The sequence below is a fragment of the Antedon bifida genome, chromosome 1, assembly GCF_963402885.1.
Source record: "Antedon bifida chromosome 1, ecAntBifi1.1, whole genome shotgun sequence".
NCBI classification, from domain to species: Eukaryota; Metazoa; Echinodermata; class Crinoidea; order Comatulida; family Antedonidae; genus Antedon; species Antedon bifida.
Genome location: NC_136226.1, coordinates 11087417 through 11097183, shown reverse-complemented (window position 1 = coordinate 11097183; position 9767 = coordinate 11087417). Strand labels below are relative to the sequence as shown.

General features: G+C 33.7%; 1 protein-coding gene across 1 annotated transcript; it reads left to right on the top strand.

Moving 5' to 3' along the window:
- The first annotated feature begins 1406 nt into the window (after positions 1-1406).
- On the top strand, positions 1407-9676 carry LOC144841957 (organic cation transporter protein-like). The gene is made up of 10 exons (XM_078698272.1): positions 1407-1807; positions 1923-2026; positions 3006-3160; positions 3600-3768; positions 3999-4134; positions 6152-6237; positions 6627-6835; positions 7411-7525; positions 8844-9053; positions 9343-9676. Exons 1-10 carry the CDS (start codon positions 1445-1447, stop codon positions 9404-9406), a joined length of 1611 nt encoding a protein of 536 aa, XP_078554398.1. The 5' UTR covers positions 1407-1444; the 3' UTR covers positions 9407-9676.
- The last annotated feature ends 91 nt before the right edge of the window (positions 9677-9767 follow it).

The following is a 9767-nucleotide window of genomic DNA, read 5'->3' as shown; positions in this document are numbered from 1 at the left end:
ATTACAAGACTTAACAACAGTAGGGCCTACGTTGGTGTATTAATATTGATGACAACATATACAATGGTTAAAGAAATATGTTTTACATTTTTTAGCTATTCTGTCTATACATATTATAGTTGGCAAGTTCATGAATAAAAAAAAAATAAATAAATGCAAAAATACGTACCTTCAAGAATGTTCGGAGTAGCGAGTTTACGGTTCAGTAACAATTGAAATTATTGTTATAAAAGTCTGTGTGAAATAATGATTCTGATTGGCTGTTAAATGTGTTATCAGCCATTTTTTCCAGCTACCTGCCAATCATCAGCGACGATTGATACGATAACGCGCTATATTGAATTGTATGATTACAAATGCGTTTGGAGATTCTGCTTAATGTGTATACAAACTGAAATAAATTAGTTCTGACAGCTTAGCAGAAGCTGGTCAGGAAATAACTTGGAATTATTCCATAGCATGGGTGCTTAAACGTACCCCTGTGCGTCAAAAGGAAGGTCGTTGGGTGGTTATTATATCCCCAGGCTCATTGTCGAATCATATACAAATTCAATGCCAAAACGAAATTCGGAAAATAACCATGACGAAGTCACAATGGAAGGAAGTCCCAATGTCATTGATTTTAATATTTTTTATTGGCTGTGTACTCTATTTATTTTCCAAATAATAATATTGAAAAAAATTGTATTGCTACAGACGCGTTCCATTTCAAAATCTTGTATACTCAACACTGGCCAAGATTTTAAAAGTGCGTGCGTCGTAAAACGTGCAAAAGCACTACAAGTAAAACCATAACCTTTCTTTCAAGTTAAAATTTATATGACCTTCATAATAATTTTTGGTCGCTGAACAAAAACGATTAACTTGTTAGATTTCCTGCTCTCAAAGTACGTTTGCAACATTTTATTAGTCCTATTAAGCGTTATTGAAACTGGTTGTATTAATCAAATTGATACTATTAAAAAAAATCAAGGTTTCGAAAAGATTATTTTTTTTCTATCTACTTTTCTATCTACTTATATATTATAGAAATGTTTAACTTGTTCATTCATTAATTCATTATTATTTACCTATATTTTTATGTCATATGAGCTGCGGGAGGGGACAGTTACTAATGCATTTTACACCCGTCTTTAACTAAAAATGTCACTCCAAAGCATTATAATGTTTCCAAATAAATACACGTACGGTATATACTTCATACCTTCTATTATATTATATTGGCGTACTATCAATGCTTATCACAATTGATGGTACGAAAAACCAGTATATTCAGTGAATAATAATACTTTATGTGCGTGTACTTTTATATAAATGTCAAATTCTGCAGAGACAGGGCCTAAGTGTTACTCTGATTCTCTGAGAAACTACATATAATTACCAGAAACTCAATACTAATGCTCTTTGTTTTTTATTGTAGTAACTGATTTTTTCAATCTTCACGATGACATTTGACGACGTCTTCGTTTATATTGGTGAATATGGACGCTATCAAAAACTCCTATCACTCTTGATGTGTGCGCTAGTTGTTTCCAATACATTTTCAAATATATCAACTGTGTTTATCAGTGGGACTATGGATCACCATTGCAAGCCTCCAGATGAAGCTAATTGTAGCGAGCTCTATCTCGGTGACTGCTGGAATACCAACGATAGCATGAGTCTTCCACCAGATGATGAGGGGACACTATTGGTTAATGAAACCAAGTGCAGAATGTATGCAGATTATAATAAGACCGACACGACAACATGTAAATATGGCTGGACATATGACAGATCAAAATTTGAGTCTACGATTGTTTCAGAGGTAAGAAACTGCATTTTGTCTATTTTTAGAATATAGTGCTTCTTGGATGCCAACTGACCGTTAGTCATCTGTATCCTTACCACACTTAGTTTTTCTCTTTCTTTTTTATTTTTAGTTTGATTTGGTCTGTGAAGACAGCTACAAAGTAACATTATCGCAATCCATGTACCTTGGTGGATATTTTTTTGGTTCATTGCTATTTGGATTCATGTGTGATTAGTGAGTTATTGTAATTGTTATGATCTCTTAAAGTCTTGGTTCTAGACGGCGATCAGTTTCATATATTAAAAAAAAACAAACCATTTTGGCACACGTAGCCTGCCATACGTATACTTGAATTGGAATCAAAGGAGTTATACTAACATAAACAAGGCCATATACATGGCTGCAGTCGCGTGCTCAAGTTAGTGTTTACCGACCAACCGACCGACCAACCGACCGACCAACCGACATAGTGAGCTGTAAAGTCTAAAAAAAAATACAAACCTTGGAGCAAGTCTCTCTCGTTACTCGTGCTTTATGCAGTATATTTGTAATAATTGGGTTGCAGCAAACGTCATCATCATAAACAGCTCTTGACTACTTTGTTCCTGATTTTATTGATGTTAAAACATTATTATGCCTATCATACTATATATTTATATTTTAATGACGTTCACAAATGGCTCTTTCAAAACTCATGACTTGAAATCTATTTTGATTGGAACAGGATGTATGAATTAGTAATAATTAATAGAATTGAATGTCTTAAGTGATAGAACATTTAAGAGGACACATTCGGGTTCAACAAAATAAGATTGGTTCCCAGATCGCTAGACGCAAAGCTTAACGCAAGTGAGTTGGCCAATTACAAGCGACAATTTGAATAATCCATCGCTTGTGATAGGTCAAACCACTTACGTGAGTGTTAAGCGCTATTTCTCCTCATTTATCAATTCATTTACATTTATTCAGCAATATAAATATTTACATTACAGGGAATTTACAGAGACAAGTAATTGTCTGTAGTCGTAAGACCCTTTTGAACAAAACAAATATTATAGGCAAATACTTCACAGTAAAGTTCCCCCACCCCTCCCCTTAATAAGTAAGTTTTATGCTGATAAAGTTTATCGCACTCTACACCAGCCAAATGTATACCAATCATAATGGTTAAGGTAAAACGTTAAAAATCTTAATTTTATATTTTATTATGTAGCTTTGGAAGAAAAAAGACAACATTTCTATCTTTTTTTCTGTTACTTTTAATGGGTGTCCTGACAGGCTTATCCACATCATACTGGTTTTACGCTATCTGCAGATTTATAGCAGGAGCAGCTGATATTGGTTTAGCTATTGTAAACTTTACATATTGTAAGTCAAAACCCTCTCTCATTTACACTTTCTTACTATCTACCCCACTTAGATATATGTTAAAGGGTAGCTCCGGGCATAACATTTGTAACGTTTATTATACTATAAACGTATCAATTTGATCTCTGGTGCGCGTGCGTACAATTAAGGGACTAGTGCTGTTCCGCCGTACAACGCCGAGAGTGTTAATGAGTCGCTACCCAATCGAGTTTGAACAATATCATGAAAGCCCCAGTGGTCTAATGGTTAGGAAATCTGCATATCAAGAGGCGGTTCAAGTTCGAGTCTCGGTTGGCGCTCATTCTGACAGATTTCCTCATTATCTTTATCGTTTCAAGTTTATTATGATATATAATATACACCCAATTATTTTCTGACTGAAGCAGAAGAAATTAATTGTTTTTTCCTCCACTAATTTTGGACTACGTTTATTTTTTAGTGAATGAGTTGGTTGCTCCTTCTGAACGAGCCAAGGTTTCAGCAATTTTTGGTTGTTACTGGTGCTTTGCGATAATGATTCTCTCTGTAATAGCATTTTTCATCAGAGCATGGGACACACTACTTCTTGTTGTCAGCGTCATACTATCGCCTTTTCTACTTCTTTATCTGTAAGAATACTGTGAAGTTCTTTCTTTCTTTATTTATTTCCATTATCATACACATTACATAAATAAGAGAAAAAAAAAGAATGAAAAAATGGAAGGAGGAAATCTCGGAATCAAAGCTTATACACAAATAGTAGTACACAGTTGTGTTATGAAACCTAATAAACCAACTACTTAAAATCTATGTAAAAAGAATCAATTAATAATGTTTATGATGACGCATTTTCTTTTAGTTTCGTTCCGGAGTCAGCTCGTTGGTTACTTGTTAACGGACAAGTAGAAGAAGCAAAACGCGTTATCCGTCAAATTGCCAAAGGAAACAACGCTAAAGATGTTCCTGATGAAATATTGGACAATCTAGATGTCAAAGTAAGCGCCGCTGTGTCGTTGCACTAATAGTTTTAGGTTTACCAACTGTTTTGGAAGGAGGAACTAACTATAAACATTGAATATTTTCTTTAAAGTGGAGCTCCACCCAGAAAATTGCTATTTTTCATACATTTCAACTATTCTTTAAAAATATCATCCTTCATACTTCATATTTTTTTGAAATTTTTTTCAATGAGTATGATTTTCTTGAAAATCACGCCTTTTTGCGTTTTGGGGGGATACCTTGTAATTTCCTATTCTTTTACATGCAAAAGGGGGGTATATTTGAATATTCCTAAAAAATTAATTTCTTCACTAAAAAAAAAATGTAAAATGTTTTTATATGTAATTTTTCCAGATCTTTTTATTTCTGGTATTGTTATTGCGTATACATTGCGCAATTTCGCGTAAATAGACACTTTCCCCCGTTGGGTCCAATTGGGTTTTTTACTTTGCTAGGGAGTATGATCACGTGACATTTCTCACAACATTTTTCACACTGCAGCTGGTGATCTGTTATTGTCGCGATGTTATTTTTGACGGGCGAAAAGTATATTAAAACATTCTGGATGTGACCCTATCATGTTTCACAGTGTAATAAGTGATTATGAGATTATTACTAAAATGTCAAATTTAACGAGATTTGAGAAAGACGTGGCTATATATTCAATAAAGCTAGGCCTAGGCCTACTAGAGTCTAGGTATGTAACGATGCTGCTTGGCCTCTAGCTGGCTGCCTGATAGCCTTACAGCAGTGAAGTTTGTTCTGGCACCCAATCTCGGCCTACCCATGGGCCATGATAGGGTGTCTGAATAGTTGCTTTTTCAGTCAGACATAAGCTTCCACATCCGTTACTATTCTTTACTATTCTGAGCAATACCAGTCTTGTTTTGTAGAGAATTTTGTGTTTCACAATTCTTAATGTGCGAGAAAACCCAGGAACGATAAATGGGACGAAACGACCAAGCATTTTCGAACCCATGACTACAGTCCTACCTAGACATGAATTCAAGTCTAGCTAGCTAGGCTGAGCAGACGATTTAGCTAGGCCTAGCTTAAAATTAATAAGCAATTTGATTAAGATTATTATGCTGTTGTTGTACTGTGCAAATCATGATGTTACATGTAAATTATGCTGACATTTTTATCGGAAATATTACTTGGGCCTAAACAAATCGTATTAATTGTGTGTATAAACAGGGAGTTGTGAAAATTATTTTACAACTCCCTGGTATAAAATTGATTCGCCATTTTCCAACACATAATTTACCAAAAGGGAGACATTTCACCAACGCGTTCACCGGCGACTAAAACGCGTCAGTCGCTAAGTGTAACGCGTTTTGCGACGTATTGTAAACTAATAACCCCTAAGTTACTGAAAAAGTGTAATGTAGTAAAAAACACTATTTTCTGACCGATTTTTTAGAAATTAGTTTTTGGAAAATATTGCCATATCTTCCCTGTTTTTTGTATGTAATCACTTTCAATTAAACATACTTAAACATAATATAAGCTGAGAAAGTCTGAGTGTAGCTCCACTTTAAAACTTGAACTAGTTCATTACTTGTTTTATAGTTATTATATAAAAATTGAAAGGCAAATTATTGAAAATAATGACAATGCTGTGGGTATCAGTGGCTTGATCTCAATGGAGATATAAAATAAAATAAGCAAAAAGCTAAATCAAAACAATAAACTAAAACAGCCAGAAAAATTAGCAGAGCTTTCAAGCAACACTAGCCCTTCATCAGTGCAAGTGAGTTAGTTGTTAGAACGATATTACCCTTGTGTTTGTTTCACGGAAAAGGGCCCCTTAATAATGTATGGTTCCTTATTATATAGATATATAACAACTTATAATTGCGTATCTATATATAATAACTATGAAACACCACCGTATCGTTTAAGCCTTCTGAATCATCTAAGAAGCAACCAAGAGTCCTTGGAAATTAAACTTTAAATGCGGATCGGTTCGGTAGCTCAGATAATTTCAAAATATATATTATTACTTTACAGGATGCAGACAAAATAAAAACCAATCCTCTTGACATTATCCGGTACCCTGAGATGAGGAAAAAAACAGCCTGTATGACATACTGCTGGTACGTATTGTTCTTGTTTTAAATTAAATTAACTAAATTATTAATATTTAGATTAATTAAAACAACATAATAAATATTAATTGACTGTAGGCCTAGGCCTACTCAAAGTGCAAAAACAAAACAAACAAAAACTCAAACCCCAAGTAAATTGATACGAGTGTGTCCTTAATTGAATTGAATAATAGGGGCTTCACGTTTTTAATAAGCGTTTGCTGCAGTTTAAAAACATGAATTCTCTTCATTTATGCTACTGTATATAAAAGTGTCCTCTTAATGTATTTCCAAAAGGAAGGGTTCTGCTACTCTCGTTGCACCGATACTAGATATACAAAACAAATTAAATGTCTACAATTACAAGTACCATTACTATTTGTTTTATCTATAAAAAGGTTTGCAGTTAACCTGGGCTATTATGGCCTGACATACGGTGTTGAAGGTCTAAATGTTGACATTTACCTCGGAACCTTCTTTGGTGGAGTTACTGAGTTACTTTCAAATCTGTGTGGATGGTACTTTCTTCAAAGATTTGGTAGACGTAATACTCTGGCAGGGAGTCTAGTTTCTGGTGGATTAGCTTGTTTTGTCAACATATGGATACGTGAGCTGATTTAATATTATAAATATAGTTTCTGATAATTTGTACATAATTAATGTTCTTAATAAGTCATATAGTAGTTTCTTACTTGAAGAAAATGTCGTTGCCGTATGTCATTATCAAAGCTAATCGTTACCGTATGGATTAAGCTCTGTCTACACTATCAAGTTTGACAAAAAAAGTGTGATATGCCCAAATATGGTAGTGATATGATGTCATCGTGTTCATAGACCCATCAAATGTGTCACATAAACTTGGATAGTGTAGACGGAGCTTTATAAAGAAACTCGGGCAACGCTCTTTAATGATACAGAATTAGTAGAACCTCTATTTAGAGGACATCGTCTGACTCTGACTAAATGTTCCCTTTTAATGTGGTGTCCACTGAATATATTATGTTGGCCGTATATTGTTAAAATGTTCGTTGTTTTCATGGAAAAAGGCCTCTTTATAATGTATGGTACCTTAATATGGGTGCCCTGAATAGGAGAGTTCCGGGTTTCTACAGTATATGTCTAATTTAATCATAAATATGATAGTATCGTCATTTTGATAAAGTTTCATGTTTTTATTTTCAGCTTTGGAACTTGTAGCTGTAAGAACGACTATAGCTATGATTGGAAAATTCTTTATTACAGCTGCTTTTATGGTTGTTTACGTATATACAACTGAACTATTCCCAACCAGTATTAGGTAAGCTATGCCTCAGAAAAGGCCTTTGTTGCTAACATTATCATACAGTAGAACACCTATTATGGGTTATGAATAGTGGTTAGCTGTAATGTCAACATTCTTTACCATTATTTCTTAAAAATATTATTACCAGATAAGCCTATACTATAATGACTTAAACAATGACAATGTAATGTCAATAACATTCTCTACCATTATTTCTCAAAACTGTTATTATACAAATAATGAATGTTTATGAGTGTAATGGTACAAATAATGGCATGAGGTGAATGATGAAAGGTTATATCAACGAGGCAACGCCGAGTTGATGTAACCTTTCATCATTCACCAAATGCCATTATTTGTACCATTACACGAATATTAAACATTATTATTATCCTTATTTGTTTTATATAACATCTAAATAGATTCCTGTCATTTGAATCAAATATAAGGTAGCCCTAGCCAAGAGGCCTACATTTCATTCAGATTGATTAAAACAGTAATATTATAATATTAAATGTTAATGTTATATTTATATGGATTTTATAAACACACCTACTTTAGTGTTAATTATGTCAACAAACAACCAAATAATCCTATGCTTAGCAAGGCTAAAACGCCTAGGCTAGGCCTAGCCTAATACTAACAGGCCTAGCTAGGCTAGACCTAGTGTAGTAGTACTAGATTGGCTGAAAGGCAAAACTTCGACAGACAATTGGAACTTATCTTGACTAATTATGGTTTTTCCAACGAGTCCACGTCTTGTAGGGATGTCCCCATTAAGTAATCAAAATCCTAAAAACGATCTAAAGCTAATTTAAATGCCTTTTTGAATGAAATTAGTACATATATATCTCCAAATCGTACACAAAAATCTGCTGCTTTTGCATATCTCGCGGTGGTGTTTACAAACAGAGGCAGGACGACAGGTGGCGCTGTTGTATTTCAATGTAATTTTTGTATTCTAAATTTTTTTTCATCCGCGAAACGTTTTTTTTTTTCGTACACAAAATGTTTAAAAAAGTACTATTAAACGATCGTTTAATAGTGCGTACTATTGCACGCCATGTGACCCACAATCGTCCAATCAAATGACAGGAATTTATTTAGGTGTTATATAATACCAAATATGCCCATACAATAATGACTTATAAAATGACAATGTTGTGGACAATGACAGTTTCTGGATCTTGATGGAGATACAAATAGAATAAGCAAAAAGCTAAATCAAAACAATAAAGTAAAACAGCCAGAAATAAATTCACGTCTTACTATTACCATACTTGGAGAAATCAATATTTTATATTTTACATAATTATATTGTATTGCATCTTAGAACCACAGGTTTAGGATTCTGTTCATTTTGGTCACGTGTGGCAGCAGTACTTGCTCCTCAGGTTATCTTTCTGGAAAAAGTGTGGAAAGCACTGCCGTTAGTGGCGTTTAGCTTTACAGCAGCATCTTCTGGTGTCCTGTCACTTCTTTTGCCTGAAACTTTAAATGTTCCTCTACCACAGACTATAGAAGAAGCCGAGTTATTTACACGGTAGGAGTTCTAAATTGACTAGAATATTCGCACTTAAACCTTCAGTTTAATAAAACTCCGATCATAGTCAAATTATATTGATAAATAGGCCTAATGTAACTGATAGGTAATATTATGTCATAATACATATGTTAAGGAAATATTTACAATGCCTAGCTGATGATATCATTATCTCCTACGGAAAAACCTAACGACCCCAGGAAGTAATAACTGGATGATTAGAAAAAAAAAACAATAACAAAAAATCAGAAGCGCTCAAAATAAGTTTATTTGATTTATTTTATTTCAGAAAAACTCACAGAGAGATGAGTGGAGTGAAGAAAGATACCACAATACAACAAGACCAATCTTGAAAAAATAATTTGAATATGTACCTTTGAACTGTGGTATCTATTTCGACGAGGCAACGTTTAAAAGAAAATCCAAGGTGTCGTGCATGGTTCCTGGCCAGACACTAAACGGCATGTAAACAAAATTAGCTAAGACAAAAACACAAAATGGAATATAGATTAAGTAATACAATTGAATTAAATAATAGTACAGCATTTAAAAATTACATTAAAAAGAAGTACTCTATGAAGAATGTACAACATGATGTTGGTGAGGGTGAATAAAAAACAAAAACACAATTTGTAAGCTTTATTATGTAATACAATTTAATTAAGTAATAGTCGTCGTCAAAGCAACCTCTGATCAGAGTGTGGCTTCTCTAAC